Below are 18,918 nucleotides of genomic sequence, written 5' to 3'. Positions count from 1 at the left end.
TCTGGAACTTATACTTGTAAATGGTTAATGCACAATCTCTGTGTTGACATCTTATGATGTTCATGAAACTCTCTTCTCTGGAGCCTAGTGAGCTTGCTCTAACTCAGTATTAAATTTCTCAAGATCCTTAGTTATTCCTTTATTATGTAAAACGTGTTATATTGACATTTTTAGGGGTATCACATTTCCTGCCATACTGGTGGAAGACAATATAAGACTTTGCAAATAATTCAACCAAGAGTGTACAAAAAGACTGAGGACCTAATTACGAGTTTGGCTGTGCGGCACCAGGTCCGCTCTCCAATGCATCCCCAAACCCGTGGTTGGGCCGCCCACCAGATTGCAAGTGTTTCTCATGTCTGGCGAACTTTTTCATTTACGTTCCCACTGCGGTGCCACTGAAAATGGGCAGCGCAATGGGAACCCTAAAAACAGTTCCTGTACGGCATGGACTGTGAAGTCCATGCTGTTCAGGAACTGGTCTGCATGCACCCAGTGGGGCACATGTTATGCCACCTGTGTGCATCTACACGGTGTGAGACACTAGGGGGTCCTGTAGGGCACCCTTTGTTTCCTCTCCGTCATGGTTTTCACCGTGGAGGCACCGCCATGAAAACCGTGGTCCCTCCAAGCATATTGCAGCCTCTACACCACTGCACCACCGCCAGGAAACAGCGGTTCCCTAGCGGCTGCAGTGGGGCAATAGCGGTACAACCGCCCTAATTTCTCAGTGTAAGAATTGGCTTGGTAGTTTGGTTTGCCCTGTTCCCATCATGCACTGGGACAGGAACAGACTAATTTGCATATAGCCAGGTTCTGAACTGGGATGGTGCAGTAGCTAAAAAACGGTGTTGGATCTAGCCCTGATCTCTTGACTGGGTGAGAGTATTCTGCTTAATTCAGAAACTCTGTCCATCACCACCCCTTGTTGTAAAATATTTTGTCCACCCTAAGCGTGGAAGGGCATACTTAGATGTGAGTCCCTTGCTCATTGCACAAACTTCCCAGTGTAAGAATTGGCTTGGTAGTTTGGTTTGCCCTGTTCCCATCATGCACTGGGACAGGAACACACTAATTTGCATATAGCCAGGTTCTGAACTGGGATGGTGCAGTGAGCTAAAAAACGGTGTTGGATCAAGCCCTGATCTTTGGACTGGGTAAGAGTGGTCTGCTTAATTCAGAAACTCTGTCCATCACCACCCCTTGTTGTTAAATACTAATTTTAGTAGGGCAGTTGGGAGACCGCCACCGCAGTGCCCGCACGAGTCTGGTGGTTCGTAGACTACCAGACTTGTAATCAAGCCCTTCATAGGAGGTGACAAAATAGGGAACAAGCCCAGTGCTGTAAGAGTGATTCCAAAGATGCAGATTCTATTTATCTTGACAGAGCCAATTCTGAATATCTTTGAGCCAATTGAGGGAGGGGACTCTTAGTTTCAATTTGTATTTGTAGAAAAGTTTCTCTCAATTGCTTAGATATTTAAAAAAAATGGTTTCACAATTTATGGTTGATTTTCATCATGATATTTAATTAGTGAATTTAATTTCTGGTGTGCTTCCACACGCCCTTCAATTTCCTTCAGAATGTTGGATTACTTTCAGCACATTTCTTAAGTATTTCCATAAACATAAATATACTTCACTTCCTCATAGCTGAAAAATATATTATTAATGATGTTGTTTTCTTTCATAGTAGTGACATATATGTGCTCCCCATGTTTTACTTTCGACAACCAAAAAAAACTTTTAAAATAGTCTTATACGAGAATTATATTAACTCAATCAATCAAGGAAAGCCCCTAGAATGGATCACCTCGTTCCTCTCCGGAAAAACCCAGAGAGTCCGCCTGCCCGCCTTCTGGTCCGCAGCCACCGAGATCATCTGCGGCGTACCCCAAGGATCATCACTCAGCCCAACACTCTTTAATATCTACATGATCCCCCTCGCCGCCATCGCACGAGTAGCAGACTGTTTGAAACACAGCCGCCTCAAGCTCAACTCTGACAAAACAGAAGTCCTCATCCTCGGACAATCCCCATCTGCCTGGGACGACTCATGATGGCCTACGGCGCTGGTTACCGCACCAACACCCACGGACCATGCCCGCAATCTGAGATTTATCCTAGACTCCTCCCTCACAATGACCAAACAAGTCAAGCAGTCTCATCCTCATGATTCAACACCCTGTGAATGCTTCGCAAGATCTTCCGATGGATCCCCACAGAAACAAGAACGGTCACCCAGGCCCTTGTCACCAGCCGTCTGGACTACGGGAACGCCCTATACGCAGAAACCACTGCCAAACTTCAGACTCAGCTCCAGCGCATACAAAACGCCGCCGCTCAACTCATCCTCAACATCGCTCGCCACAGCCACATATCTATCCACCCACCTGAGAGACCTCCACTGGCTCCCCATCAACAAAAGGATCACATTCAGACTGTTCACCCACGCACACAAGGCACTCCACATAATGGGTCCTGACTACCTCAACAGCCGACTCTCGTTCTACACACCCACCCACCAACGACGCTCCTCCAGCCTTGCCCTCGCCAGCGTCCCACGAATCCGCAGAACCACCTCTGGAGGAAGATCTTTCTCCTACCTGGCAGCGAAGACCTGGAACTCCCTTCCCACTCACCTACGACTAACCCAGGACCATCTCAGCTTCTGAAAGCCCCTCAAGACCTGGCTCTTCGAGCAGTAGCAGCACCCCCTGCCCTCCCCCCCAGCGCCTTGAGACCCTCATGGGTGAGTAGGGCGCTTTTTAAATCCCTTGAGTGATTGATTGATTGAGTTAATAAACTTTAATTGTTGTTCTGTGGAGTCCCTCAGGGATCCTCATTGAGTCCTACCAATTAGTTGTTCTGTGGAGTCCCTCAGGGATCATCATTGAGTCCTACCCTTTTTAATATTTATGTAACCCCGCTTGCCAGGGTTGTAAGATCTTTCGGGCTAGAAGTGTTATCATACGCTGATGACACTCAAATTATGATTACTATCACTTAGAGTTTTGAAGCATCAGCAGCAAATTTAAAAAACGGTATGCAGGCCGTGGCTTCATGGATGGTAGAGAACTAACTAAGACTCAATGGGGATCAAACTGAGGATTACATTTTTGGAGATAAACAGGAGATTTGGTCAGAAGCCAAGAATAACTACTTCCCACGCCTGGCGAACCCACCCGGACCTGTTGTATTGACCGCTAACAAGTGATTACTCACACGCTCGCTGTTATTAGTAACTCCCAAAGCAACTACGTTGAATGCCCTGCCCTTCCCGCACCTGTTCTAACAAGCATTGGCATAGCCAATAGGTCTCGCTTTTGGGACCTTATAAGTATTTAGTTATGCAGCAGAATATCCTTGGTGCAACTGTTGCATGCTGAAACACTTTTAAGGTCCCAAATGCAAGCCCTATTGGCTATGCAAATGCTCAAAGGCAGCAGTCAAATATTAGACTGCTTGATTCTTTTAACATGGGGACTGGCGTTTACTTTTATTCTCTGACTGCAACGTGAGAAAAGTCTGTAAAGTGAATTATGTGACAATGTAATGTGTTTTTTTTTAAAATAATTCTGAAGTGTGCTGGAAACAGAGATTTTAATAGGATCAAAACAAATCAAGACACTTACATTGTGATGCACAAATAACGTTTCACAGAAACCCTATCTTCCCACTTTCTCATTTGTGTGCAATATAGTTTTAGCAGTAAAACTTACATGTCTATGTAAATTTAGTGGCCTTCTCAATGGAAAGTATGCTGTCTGCTAAATCACAATAAGCTACCTCTTGAGAATTTGAGTGCATTTGAAATGTGCCCTGGCTTATGTTCCTTAAAGTAGATGGGTCATGAGTTTGCTCTAAAAAGTGGGTCATGGTCAGTGGCGTAAACCCACTGCAGCCCGGTGGTATTGGTAGGCCTGAGCTCGGAGAGTCCCCATTGACAATGTGCACCTCCTGCAGCTTCTTTCACACAGAGGCACACTATTCTGTTCTGCTACAGCCCTTTAAAACTAACCAGCCCCAACACAACCTTTAAAGCCAACCTCCATCGATACAAACCCCCCCCCCCCTCGACCCTGATTTCTTTTTTTGGAGTTTCCGTACTCTGTCAAAGCCATTCGGTACTTCAGCCTGACTCCCCGAGCTTCCCGCGTGCCCGCCCTCGTCCTGGGGCGCGCACCCCCTGGCCACGGCTGCCTCATTAGCTGTGAGGTGGTATGTTGCTATCAATAATGCACAGGGTGCAAAGCAAAGTACCACGGCCTGGCACAGCCTTGGAACTGAGAGGGAGGACCAGTGAGGCAGAAAGGGGGGGAGCTGAGATTGAAAGGGGAGCGGGAGAGAAGACAAGGCAGCGAGTAGAAGGGAAAAACGAAGAGAGTAAAGAGGGGGCGAGGTAGCAGAGAAAGAAGAGAGGAACAACAGAATTAAAGGGAGAACATGAACTTGCAACACAACTGACGGCGAGCTGAGAGGAAGGACGAGACGAAACTGGCGAGAAGGGGGGGAAGAGCGTTTGAGGGGCATATACAGGCAGAGAAGAGGTGAGAGACCGTGAGAGTGAAGTGGGCTGACGAAGAAAGGAGAGCGCGAAGGCCTGTAAAACACCTGGCTGATTTCTCACCTGTAAGGAAGTGTGTTCACATGCTATGTCATGCTGTAAGCTAAATGTAATAACAAGCGACATCTCTCAGTGGGCTGAAGTAGTCTCAGTCTGGGTGCTGTGGTGAGACACAGAATTTAACAAGCATTGGCCGCACGCGCGCCTCGCGCTTAAAGTAAAAAAAAAAAACAGGCCCTGGAGTTGTGTGTGCCCTCGCGTGCGCTATAATGGTGCAGGAGGAGGGCCTGTGTTGTATCTGTATCTTTAATTGACTAGTTCTGTGACACATGCTGTATTCTTTATATGACATATCCTTTGTTCCACGTTCTATGTCTGAGTTCTGCTGTCGTGTCACTTTTATCCGTTACCTGGACACGACAGCATCGCTCATCCTTAGCTTGTCTTGTGGGTTATTTTACTCTATTGATTTATATCTAATAAATCACTCAACTGAACTCCTGCTTCATTTGTTGTTATTCTGAAATACAACATAAATATGGCGACGATGGATTGGGATCGTTTGAAGACGTCTCGAATTGGAAAATAATTTATTTTTTTAAGCAGTTTGTATTCTTAACCCACCAAGGAAATTCGCAAGGCTTAACTGAAGGGAACGAGGACTTTCTTCGCGACAACTACATACTGATGGTGAGATTTATTTTTGCCAATTCTGTGTGTTTCGCTTGAACAGAAAGACTGTGACTATTTAAAGTTACCTCGTGTTCCGTTAATTCCGTTGATGGCATTGCGCGAGTGACAGAGAGCGAGCGAGCTGAACTTGCACCACGTCATAAGAGCCAGCGCGAGTGAGGCAGAGCGAGTGAGCTGACAGATCTCATCGGCAGCCCAGCGCGAGAGCACAGCGTGAGAGAGGGAGCGCGAGAGTTGACAGAACACGGTGTTTACGTGTGAGATCGTCATCGCGCATCACGCAAGGTCAATCAACGTGACCCCACGCAGCGGCCATTTTGAAAAAAATAAACAGTGAAACAATTTGCCGATTTCACACACCGGATTACGTGCATTTTGAAAAAAGTAAACAGGGAAACAATTTGCCGATTTCACACACCGGATTACGTGCATTTTCCGTGTGAGACCCGAAGAGAAGAACAATATCGGTAAAAACTCTTGTTTTAAAATCGGAACAGTTTATTTATTATTCATATACAATTTGAAGTTGAATGTTAAAGGGTAAAACTTCAAATTTTAATTTATAAATAACAGCTAATTGGTGAATTTGAACAATGGCTTATCAGATTCAACCTTATCAAATTAACCCTTTCCTTCAGAGTTCTGGAAAACCGCATGTCAGGTGGGAACAGTGGCATAAATCTTTTGAAAGTTATCTGGTTGCAATAGATGGAAAAGATTACTCAAAGGAAAGGAAAAAGGCTGTTTTATATGGACTCTTGGGTGATGCAGAAAGAGAAATTTTTGACAACATGCCTGAGAGTGAACCACCACCTGGACAGTTCATTCCTTGGGATGAGTACCATGAGGCTGTTAAAAGATTGGAAAAAAGGTTTCATGAACAGCCAAATATAATGGTGGAAAGACATGGTTTTAATAAGAGAAAACAGTTGCAAGATGAAAGTATAGAAGACTATCTTTCTAGTTTGCGAATTTTAGCATTAAAGTGTGATTTTGGTGATATGCTTGATACTTATTTGAGAGATCAATTGGTCTTTCATTGTTTTTCAAACAAAGTTCAAGAACGTCTTCTAGCCTGCAGAAATCCAACCTTAAACGAAGTCATCGACATCGCAGTTGGAATTGAAAGGTCATCAGTTTCAAAAAAGGTTATTTCTGGAACAAGTAATGCGGAACCAGTTTGTTCTGTAACTAATAAGAGTCAAGTACAAGAGAATAAAAAAGATAAAGGTTCCTTTTCAGCAAAAAGGAATTTAGTTTGTTATCGTTGTGGTTCTAAAAATCACATCGGTAATAATCCGAATTGTTCTGCACATGGTAAAAAATGTGCAAAATGTAAAAAAATTGGACATATTGAGACTGCTTGTAAAACTATTTTTAAAAATAGGAATGTTTCTCTTACCAGTGTTAATGCTTTAGATGACATGGAGGATGAAATTAGTAACTTGGTAATTAATGTTAATTTAGATGAATCTGAGATTACTTTCAAGGCACCTTTAGGCGAAGCTTTCATTCATGGCGTAAAATTGGAAGTAATGGCAGATTCAGGTTCGCCAATTACCATTTTAGATGAAATTACTTATGCAAATTATCCTTTTCCTACTAAACTGACTGCTGCAGATATCAATCCAAAAGCAATTGGTGGTCAGTTTCTAAAAATGCTTGGATATTTTATTGGCTTAGTTGAACTGCTTGGCAGAGAAATTACTACAAAAGTTTATGTAGTCAAAAAAGGAAAAGATATTATTGGTTGGCGTGACTTAGGTAAGATGGGTATTATGTTAAAGCCTGGTAGTGACACTCCTATTATTCTTGGTGACATTCCAATAGCTTCTTTAGAAATCTGCAAAGAAAAAGTATTTTCTAATGATCTTGATTCAATTCTTTCTAGATACAAAGAGGTATTTGAGGACAGAATTGGTTGTGTGAAGGGTGTGGAGCATGACATTAAGTTGAAGGATAATGCCATACCTGTCATACATAAGGTCAGAAGTGTACCTTTGAGTGTACGAGCAGAATTAAAAGAACATTTGGATAGTCTTTGCAAGGATGGTGTAATTAAACCTACAGATTCTTCCGAGTGGGTTTCGGCTGTCGTATTAGCCAAACGCAAAAATGGTAAGTTGCGCATGTGTGCAGATTTGCGCTCTCTGAATAAGAACATTTTGGTGGATTGCCACCCTTTGCCATTGATTCAAGAAATGCTTATGGCTATAGGAGATTCTACTCACTTTTCTTTAATTGACTTAAAGTCAGCCTACCATCAAGTTGTTTTGTCAGAGAGGTCACAAGATCTCACTACTTTTGTGACTCCCTTTGGTGCCTTCAAATATACGAGGCTCCCTTTTGGATTAGCTTCTGCAGCGAGCGTATTTCAGAAGCTAATGGACTCGTTGTTTGGAGACATCAAAGGGGTGCAAGCATTTCAGGATGACATACTCATTTTTGGAAATGGAGTAGAGGACCATAACAAAACCCTTGGTGAAGTATTAAAAATCTTAAGCAAAAGAGGGATGACTGTATCTAAAGAGAAGTGCAGTTTCTTGGTTCAAGAATTAGAATATTTAGGGCACTCAATTACTAAAGAAGGCATTAAACCTAAACAGAACCTGATTGATTCGATTATGCTTGCACCTGCCCCAGCTGATAAAGACTCACTTAGATCCTTTTTAGGTCTAAGTGAGTACTATGCACGTTTCGTGCATGGTTATGCATTTGTAGTGGAACCTCTCAGGTGTTTAACGAGAAAGAATGAAAAGTATGAATGGTCTTTAGTCCATGATGAAGCTTTTAACAAAGTCAAAGAAATGATTAAGAATGCACCAGCTTTGAAACCATTCTCTTGTGGTGCTAAATGTATTGTCACCGTAGATGCTAGTTGCATAGGTCTTGGTGGTGTTCTTACACAGTTTGTTAATGAGAAGGAAAATACCATCGCTTTTATTTCTCGAACCTTAACCACAGCCGAATCCAATTACAGTACCATAGAGCGTGAAGCTTTAGCTTGCTCATGGGCTGTTGAAAAGTTCAGGTGCTATTTATGGGGAACTCGTTTCGATCTCATAACAGATCACAAGCCTCTCATTTATTTGATGAACGGTAATGGTACAGGGCAAGCAACTTCAAGACTAGTTAGAATTATTTCAAAATTACAAGAGTATAATTTTGATGTTAAACACATTTCTGGAGGAGCTAATTTTAGAGCAGACTGTTTGTCCAGAATTCCCCTTGTAAATCAGAATGAATCTTCTGAAGTCTTTGACGATGAGTGTGTCGTTGTTTCAGCATTAGATGCCTGTGAGAATTCTTTGGGATGTTTTACTGAGAAAGATTGGTTAAAGGATATGAGAAAGATCAAGTTTTGGTTAAAATAAGGGAGTACATTAGAAAAGGATGGCCTCCTGTTAGAAGTCTTGATAAAAATTTTGTACCTTTTCAACAAATATCCTCAGAGTTGAGTTTGGAGAACCAGTTCATCACGAGGTGTGGACTTTTTGTTCCCCCAAATGTTTTGAGAAAGGGTCTTGTTGAAAGAGCTCATTCTGGCCATCCAGGAATGTCCGGCACCAAGAAAATTTTAAGAAAATTTTATTGGTGGCCCAGTATGGATTCTTTTGTTGATAATTTTATTAATCAATGTCCTGAATGTCTCCTATCCGACAAGCATTGGAAAAGTAAAAAAAATTATACATCTACCAATTTGCTGCCTGAACAGGCATGGGAAAAATTAGCAATTGATTTTTCTGGGCCTTATAATATTTTGCCGGAAGATATGAGATATTTAATTGTCTTAACTGACTATTACTCAAAATGGATCTCATATGATTTTGTTAAATTTCCTTCTACTGCTATTGTAATTAGTTTTCTAGAGAAGATTTTCAATGTTGAAGGTTTTCCTAGGAAATTAGTTTCCGACAATGGCACACACTTTGTATCCAAAAATATGACGGATTTCTTGAGTAAATATGATATAAAACATATCAAGAGTCCGTTGTATTTTCCAGCTGCGAATGGACTCATTGAAAGAGCCAATAAATTTTTCAAAGAAGGCATTCAAACAGCTTTGTCTTCTGGAATTGATGTTAAAAAACACATTAAGGAAAAAGTTTGGAGTTATCTAAATACTCCTCATTCTATCACTGGTTTTACCCCTTTTTTCTTGTTGAAAGGTAGGGATGCGAATGATAAAATCAAGCCTATTTTCGATAATAAGTCATCTTCACTCAATAAGTTAAATCTTTCTAAAGCCAATTCTGTTGATGAGTGTGTCAGGCAAAATTTTGAGAAAAAATATAAGTTAAAGAATACCATTTCCCCGAAAAATTGTGTTTTCAAAACTGGTGATTGGGTAATTATTAAGAAACCCAAAAAAGTTGTCAAAGGGGAATCTAAATTTACTTTGCCTCAGCAGGTTGTTAGATCTTCAAACTCATCAGTTATGATTAAGAATAAAGGATGGTGGAATAAAAGTGCAGTTATCAAACTTGAACCATATCAAAAAGACATCATTTTGAAAAAACTTGTTAAAAGAAATCTTTCTGGTAATTCCTCTTTTTTGTGTTGTGAAGATTTCATGGATTTGGTGCAGAATCAGGATCAAGTAGCCCTTGATGATTCTCATTTTCCTTCACTTGACAGTGAGGCGATTTCTCAATCTTGTTTAAATGAGGGAGTGGGTGAGACTGATCAGCCTGAAGTTGGAACAGATGCTCCTTCTGTAAGTAAGGAAGCAGAAAGTGATTTAATTTCTGATGCTCATTCTGTATCTAAGGTTGTTGAAACAGCTGAAGTTTCTGATGCAATTTCTGTATCTAAGGACGTTGAAACTGGTAATAGTTCTCTTTCGTTTTCTGATTCCAATTTGACTTCAGTTAAAAGAAACATTGTTTTTCCTTCCAAATTTAAAGATTATTATTTGTATTGAAAATTGTTTAGCTTATTATTTTTTGTTTTACCTTTTCTTATTCTTTCCTTTTCTTTTATGGAAAGGAGATGTTGTATCTGTATCTTTAATTGACTAGTTCTGTGACACATGCTGTATTCTTTATATGACATATCCTTTGTTCCATGTTCTATGTCTGAGTTCTGCTGTCGTGTCACTTTTATCCGTTACCTGGACACGACAGCATCGCTCATCCTTAGCTTGTCTTGTGGGTTATTTTACTCTATTGATTTATATCTAATAAATCACTCAACTGAACTCCTGCTTCATTTGTTGTTATTCTGAAATACAACAGCCTGCGTGATTTACTTGTGAGAGCGATAATTGCTACCATATAGGGGGCGTTCTCCCGCAAGTAAATCGCCTCACATGCAAACCGTTGTAATTGAAGGCAATGTAACGCGTGCACGTGTTTGGCTGAAAAGCCATGGCGATCGAAAAGGTCTTTTTGCCTAGCAGCGGAATGAAGGGTAATGTGAAGCTGCAGGAGAACGGGATTGCAAGATAGGACAGATAGAATCACGCAACATGGCGCAGATATGTCCTTGATTTTGGTACTGCCCATACAGAGACAAAAGTGCTGTACCCAATCCATGCACATGTTCAATTTTCATTGCCTTTGTGCATTAGGAGGTAGGTTAAGGCTGGGGACCAATACAGCATGGGAATCTATTGATGATTTTCTACAAATAGGCTCCCCAACATTCAGGATTATTGCCATAATGGTTGACAGACCACCCATACATCCTTGGAGGCAGCCAAATAAGAGGTAAGAGAGGTAAGACATCACACAACATCCAGATTGCGTGCTCCTCATTGAAAACACAATGTCAAGATTTTCTTTTATTTACACAAAATTCATTAGACCTATTTTGTGGAAAATGTGTAACGCTCTATGTGGAGAAAATCTGCGTGGATAACAGGATACGTCTTTTCAAGTCAATGTCAGCAAATCTGTTGCATAAGCCATTCATTTGAAATCACAGAGTTAGAGAGAATTAACGATCGATGAAGAGGTCCTTCAAAGAAATGTGCTTTTTGTTTGCAGCCTGGAGACAGTTTGACACCAAAAGATGAAAACGGAAAGAACATTTACCACAACGTTGACTTCCGGGATATATGGCAGGTATAGATCTGCACGGGGATGCCTGGTGGAAGGATTGAATATCATGGTATCATTCGCATATTGAACGTTGCCAGTGTGAGTCAACTTAGTGAATTTAAATGACATCAAGCATCAGTTTTTGTGACTTTAGTTTGACTTTGAGTTCCAGAACGGATGATGGATTGGAAAGAATGATATCTGGAGTGCTTACAATTGTCTAATTTGTTGTACAGACAACTCAGGACCTGCATGGGAAGAGCTGGTGCAGTCTCTTGTATTCTGCCTCATAGGCAATATGGCTGAACCCACCAAATCCCTAGAACTTTCCTGAAGACTGCATAGTTTTGAATCTGTTAATGGAGAACTTCTCCTAACTCCCGAGTTTCAAGAGAGGCTGAGAAATCTAGGGGCAATAGCGATAATTATCGCTATTGCTTGGTTAGAGACAAAAATTTACCGCTGAGCTGCGGCGATTTTTACCGAAAATAAACCTTGGTATTACCAAGGTTTATCGCAAATGCGATAAAAATCGCCGCAAATGAATGAATATCGCTGAAAAGTCAGCGATATTCATGCATTAGCGAGCTAATGCTCTTAGCCATGTTATCCACCTCCCATTGGATAACATGGCTAAGAACTGCTCAGGGCAGGTGTTATCTTTTGGAGATATTCGCGCTTAGCACGAATATCTCCAAAAGTTGGTAACAGGAGATAGCGATGTTAGCGACTGTTTTCAGTCTCTAACATCTTGGCACGCCCACTTTGCATGTCATTAGTGATAAATATCACTGACATGCAAAGTGGGGCCCAAGATGGTCGCTATCTCCTACTAGCTGTCTCTAACTGGTGTTAGCAACAGCTAGGTAATAGGGAGATCATTTTATCTCTGCTTTCTTGGCTTTTATAGCCAAAAAAGCGGAGATAAACCCCCTTGATAATATGCCCCTAGTGATTGGGCAGCAAAGAAGGTCAGACCTTGTGGTACGTGTTTCATGCAGTTTGGTGTTCTTAATATCTAATAGGTTGCGGTCATTTCATGCAGCTATTCAGGGGCAGATCATGCTGCTCATTTGATGTTATTCCTTTCAGATTGGGTAATGTTCCACCTGTCATTTTGTGACGTTTTACAGAGATTTCATGATATAGCATGCTGATGTTTTAGGATATTTGGGGCATTTTATGGATATTTATGAAGGTTTGCAGCTGTTCTCCAGGATGCATTTCTTTGAATTTTGAGGCCATTTTAGAGAGGAATATCAGAGCCTTGATAGATCTGGCAAATGTGATGTTGATATCCTTAGTTCATTAATTATCTGGCTGCTTTGAGGCATTTTAAACCGTTAATTCTGAGTATACGGATAAGGATTTAGGTAACAGACTGTTATATTGTGTAGGTAACGTATGGTCTCTCACTGCACGGAGATTTGGCTTTGCAAGCTGATACACATAGTGTATATCATGGTGATTTGGAGCCAGTTAAACATAATGATTTTATATTGATAATTTTGTGCATTTTAATATCAGTTTATGAGATTTGATTATATGAGGAAACTTTCATGCTGCTTTCACTGCTCTGGTGTTTGCATTTGGCTAGACTTGTGTGAGGCCTTTCTTCACTATTTTCATTAATTTGGTGGATCAACAGGGCTTTTTAATTTATAAGGTAATGTGGCATTTAAAATTAATGTAGCAAATTGTGGTACATAACATACACTGAGTGTGATTCAAAATACTACCGAGTTGCCCCTTTTGGCGATCATTCTTCAAAGGAAATACACACTAGCAATTATCTTTAAGCATGACTCAAATACCAGGCCTAAAGTGGTGTTAAAGTTACAATTTTACTACTTCTTTTACAAAATCTGTTATGCGTGGAAGAACCATCAGCAAGCTACCCTTTGGGGCTGAATGTTTAATTTTGTGTTTTTTGACGTGCCATTGTGAGTATTTTAGGTTACATAGATAAATAGTGACATCATTTTGCATTGTTTCCTATGTAGGCCATGGAGGAGTGCAAAGATGCAGGCCTTGTGAAGTCCCTTGGTGTGTCCAACTTCAACCGTAAGCAGCTGGAATGGATCCTGAGCAAACCAGGGCTCAAATATAAACCTGTCTGCAATCAGGTAAGATGACCATCACTGACAAATTCAGTCCCATTTTTAAAAAAAAGTTGGAATGTGACTGTTTGAGATTCCTTCCTCACATTGCTGGTGCTATTGCCCCAGGGCCCTCCCACTGTTGGTTTATGACGTCAGATCAACCCCCAGTAGTACAAAATTCTCAATGGCTACTGGAGGCTCTGCCACTCTTGACAGGTAAACTATGATAAGAGTAGCAGCAGCCGCTCCAGAAGCACAACTCTGCTCCTTAGCAGAGGCAGTTTTGGTACTCTGCCCTGTCCAATGGATGCTCTCCAAAATGGATTCCTGCATGGGGACTTATGTCAAAATACGGCATAGCAGGCGCTTAACCTTACGCACCCATCCTTTGCTATGCATTACTCTAGGCCCTCAGAAGAGGATGGAAGGGTGTTCTGGGCATGGGCGCTGCATAGACAAGAACCTCGTGTTTCGAAAGAATAAGTTTCATGAAACATCTGATAAATAGATAATGATTACAACTCCCATTAGCCCACATGTCTCTAAGAGACTTGTCCATGCAGGTGGCCATCTTATAAGTTTACATTGTAAGTTCCCCATGGTTTATAGCATCCTTGCTAGCCAATAATGATACATAGTTGATGCTGCAGGGACTTGTTGTTGGAATGCTGTTATTTGTTCCTGTGTAAAGTCGATTAAATCCATCCTGAAACAAGAGAAGTATCTTGCAAGGATATAGTCTTGCGCAATTTTTAGAAATAGTTACAAACTTGTTAGCACTTATTTTCTATCCATCTATTAGGATTACAACATTATAGTACTTGCTTATTTTCACCAATAGTCATTCTTTATGGTTCTGAATTCTATTGCACTGATTTTTGTACAAGAAGTAACACATGTGGATTATGAATTATTCCTGTAACCTTCAAAAGAAATATATTGGTACAAAATGATTGTTGCATGATAATGCGGACATAAAAACTAAAACACGCAGTACTAACAAATGCCTTTCCACTTGTCATGCTGAAGGTAAACCAAGCACTATTCTTCTTGAAATCTCTGTACTCTCCTCATCACTTGGATGTAGATTCAGAAGTGTAGTTCCTCTACAACATGTTCCCCAAGTAAAGGACATTTCAGTGGGACTCTGGTCTTGCCTGAGACGGCTCTCCAGACAGGAGGCCTCAACATTCTAAATTAACTCCAGTGGAATGTTCTAAAGGTGAGTATGGGAGGGAAAAAGTACAGGGAAAGGTAGGTAAGGAAATATACTATATAGAATAAAACAACCCGACTTCATGGGTCAAAAGTATGTGGATTCCGGCAATCAAGTCACCATCTAGTCGAGGTTCTAAGAAAACTGGAAATCAAAAGTCCAAATCTGACAGGCAATACAAAATGCCCTTATAAAAGGTAACTAAAGCATTACACACCAAGAACAGACCAATAGTATGACAGCAATGCACTTTCTAATAAAAAGGAATGCAGCGACAAAAAACACTTTGTAGGTGACTGCTGGAAACAGCTGGTCTCACACCTTATGCCATAAGGAAAGGATCTTGAAATAATCCTAGAGCTAGTTTATTGACAAGACTCTATTTTTGGGCTTAGCCCGTAACCAAAGTTTGCCTCAAGCCAAGGGAAGCTGTTAACTCTAATTTACAAATTTACAAAGAGATGTAGTAAAATTGATGAAAAGATAAACTTGATAAACTAAAATATCTGCCCTGAAGAGATATGTTAAATTGTATGACCCAAGTTATTGCGACAGGAGCTGGAAGCAATAGGAAACAAACTTACGTGGCTGTTAACCGACAAAATATCGAGTACAAAATATCGAATTGCACAAATATCGACTTCAAAATATAGAATGGACAAAATATCGAATGGACAGAATATAGTCATCAAAAATATCGTTTTTAAGGTAAGAAATGTAATATTGATTTATATAAATATAGAAAGTCAAAATATCGAAGTATATAATATATAGGTTTTTAAAATTATTGAATTTTTAATAATATCGAATTTTTTAAGTGTTTTGTATGTTAGTACATGTGTGCAAAGTGTATATTTTTTTTGTAATATATTTTAAGTAATTCATTTTATGTTATTTAATTTTTGCGTAATTTAATTCTGTTGTGGGTTTATAGGGGAATAGCGTGGGAAGTAATTTAATTTTGATTAATTAAATATTTTAATTTATATATTGGTATTTATTGAAAAATAAATTAATTAATTTTTAATTGGTAATTAATTAATTATTAATGGGTAAATGTTTTTTATTAATGGAGTAATTGATCATTAAGTTAATTTAATTAATTTATTTTCCATAGCGGGTTGTGGGTTTATAGGGGAATAGGGTGGGAAGTTATTTAGTTGTAATTAATTAAATGTTTTTATTTATTGATTGGTATTTATTTTGAATTAATTGGTAATTAAATTTTATTTTTTAATTAATTAATTGTAAATTGGCAATTAATTTGTATTAATAGTTAATGAGTTTTAATAATTAATATTTTTTAATTGATTAATTATTATATTGTATTAAATTAGTATTTACTTTTAATTAATTTTTATTGGTATTGATATTTATTTATATGTATTAATATACTAAATGTTTACTTTCTCTACTGTTAAGCCCACTAGAATGGGAATGGATACATATGAAGGGGTCAGTGTTAATTGCTTTAAGGACATCAAATGTCAAATGGATACATTGTGTAGATTAAATCTTGGCCAATCCAATATATTCAATACACAATTTATTTGGCACAATGATTAATGGAGAGAAAAAAAAAGCATCCATCAATAAATTTCAAGCATTATGCATTCCATTTCATACATAATGGGAAACATAAATTAATTATTTTTAAAAATTTATGAACACTTTTATCAATCAAAGTTATAACATAGTATTCGCATAAGTATATCTCGGCGCACTCTCAGTGATAAAGAGAAAAGGTAGTTAGGTGGGATTGGTGTGATGGGATAAGTGTGGGGACTGGGTAAAGGTGTTGTGACCATAACACAATCACAATAGAACTCAATAGAACCTTTACAGTCTGATTTAGATCAACAGTTCCATATAGCTCTCTTTACATAGGATGCGTTTAATTCCATCTATTTTCTTCCTATCCGTGGAAAAGTAATGTAGTTTGGTCTACGTTTCGACCACGCAAGATGTAAGGGTTGGTTGAAACCTCATTCTGGGGTCTTCATCAGGACATAGTGAAGGGGAGAGTGCCTACAGGTAATAAAATTAAAGTGAATGTATCACTCCCTTCAGGAAAGTCTGAAGTATAAAAGAACTGGCGAATAATCAAATACATACTTTACATTAGGCCATTCAGTGGCCATTATGGTAGGACCATCGTCGGTTCCTGTGATGAGGAATTCAACCTGCAATTAATTAGAAGGCTTAAATTACAAAGGGTTACCAAATGATAGGAGATCCTATCTAATGATAAGGTCACAAAAGTTATCACACCTATCTAATTATTGACCCAGGTCAGATAGTTTTAGGGTGTACCCCGTTAAAACTTATCACTCTCAGTGCAAGAGCTGTCTTGCGAGGGTTCTACATATAAACTTGCATCTATTTATTAGGACTAACATTGAGGGAATTATCATGTTTGAGTCTGAAACCCTCTCTTACACTGAAGACCATATAAGAGATCTTCTTCAGGGAGACACAGGGACTGCATTTCTTTCATCCAACACTACCACTGTAGATTTCTCGCTTAATGAGAAAATCAACAAACTAGAACGTCTAGAGAAAAAGTTGGTGCGCACGAAACTACATGGCCACCTTTTGACTGGGTATCTCAAAGCCAATGTCATACCTACAGGGCTACAGGTCCGAAATGAACCAGCGATATTTGTGGACAATCCGAAGTTTTAGGAGGGCTTCAGTTTTGTAGCAAACAATTGTTCCCGCCATTGGATGGTCCTTGGAGTGGAGCCAGCTCGAGAACAGGTAGAATCACTAACAAAAGAGATAAGTGACTTAAAACAAGAAATTGCCAGTCACACAGCCTTTGCAAGTGCGAAGGAAACTCTTTAACGCCTGAACAAAACTCTCAAGGACTTCGACGTAGAGACCCAAAACAAAAAACTGGAAAAGTTGACAAAAGACATTCATTACTATAACAAGAAAAAGACATATCCCTACCTGGCTGAGGACTACTTTAAACAGGATAACCAAGGCCGCTTCTCCTACAGAGGAAGAGGGGGCTACAGAGGAGGATACCATGGAGGCAGAAGATTTACGAACTTCTCGGATTCATCATACAGTGGGAGTAGTGACAACGAGACAGCAGGAACCAGCGGAACCTACCAGAACCAAGACCAATGGTACCCGACCCCACAGGACCACTCAAGCAGACCAAATCAGCCTTTTTTAGGGGACAGTCCATGGAGACCCCCCCGGGGGAGAGGAGGGGGTTGGAACAGACGCTCAAGCAGAGGACAAAACCCCCAGAATTGGGACGATGGGAGACAACAAGGATACAACAACAGCAAACAGGTGAGATTCCAGCAGGAGAACCACGGGGAAATCAGCACCAGGAGGAAGACATACCGCTGGTAAGGAGAGGAAGTCCTATTATGAATCTATCCAAACAAACCCTATCAGAAGACGAAATAAGAGTTCTGAGTAAAGGTTTGTCTTTCGTACCAACGTCTCATGTGAATTGGTTCAACATCAAAACGGAACTGGCGAAATTCTTCCGTAAGATCAGACTCAAGAACTTTTTCCTCCATAAAACACCAAGCATGATTAGATCATTCTCAGGTTTACGCCCACCATCAACCTTCACACCCTACCCCGCCTCTATCTCGCATCGGGTCTTAACCTACGAGAGCTTAGTTCTAAGGGATGTACTTAGGACATGTGAAGAAAAACCATATGTGAAGCATGACATTGCTAAGAATGAACGGGCCGCCCTTGATACATTGAAAAACAATAAGGCTTTTGTCATAAAGCCAGCGGACAAGGGCGGTGCTATAGTCATTTTGGATGTTGATGACTATACTCAGGAGATATACTCCCAACTGAGAGATGGCGTGAGCTACCGGCCAGTAGCAACCAATCCAACAAGGGAGATTAGACTTGAGATTCTCGCCATCACCGATAAAGAAAAAGAGTCTGGTTTCCTCACAGAAAAGGAGTGTCTATATTTGAATGTGAGCCAACCACGTATACCAACCATCTACGTCTTACCAAAGGTACACAAGAACCCAACGAAACCACCAGGACGCCCGATTATTTCAGGCTGCGGTTGCCTCCTTGAACCGCTTTGCAAATACATCGATGTCTTCTTGAAACCCTTGGCAGAGACAACCCCCACCTACCTAAGAGATACTACGCAGGTGATCAATTTAGTAGACCAGAGACCCTTCGACAAAGAAAAACAGCTATTGGTCACTATGGACATAGTCTCATTGTACACGAGCATTCCTCAAGGACCAGCATTAACAACAATGCGACGAGCCCTCGAACTAAGACCACAAC

At 40.2% G+C, this 18,918-nt stretch overlaps 1 protein-coding gene across 1 annotated transcript in view; it reads left to right on the top strand.

Moving 5' to 3' along the window:
* LOC147734673 (estradiol 17 beta-dehydrogenase 5-like) overlaps window positions 1–18,918 on the top strand; it is a 231,481-nt gene that overhangs the window by 98,429 nt on the left and 114,134 nt on the right. The window contains exons 4-5 of the mRNA XM_086952967.1: window positions 11,251–11,328; window positions 13,308–13,430. Coding sequence (XP_086809093.1) covers window positions 11,251–11,328; window positions 13,308–13,430 — 201 coding nt within the window. The remainder of the gene's footprint in view (window positions 1–11,250; window positions 11,329–13,307; window positions 13,431–18,918) is intronic.

The sequence above is a fragment of the Lissotriton vulgaris genome, chromosome 1_2 (genome assembly GCF_964263255.1).
Source record: "Lissotriton vulgaris chromosome 1_2, aLisVul1.2, whole genome shotgun sequence".
NCBI classification, from domain to species: domain Eukaryota; kingdom Metazoa; phylum Chordata; class Amphibia; order Caudata; family Salamandridae; genus Lissotriton; species Lissotriton vulgaris.
The sequence above is the reverse complement of the archived record's forward strand: the minus strand, read 5'-3'. Positions and strand labels throughout refer to the sequence as shown.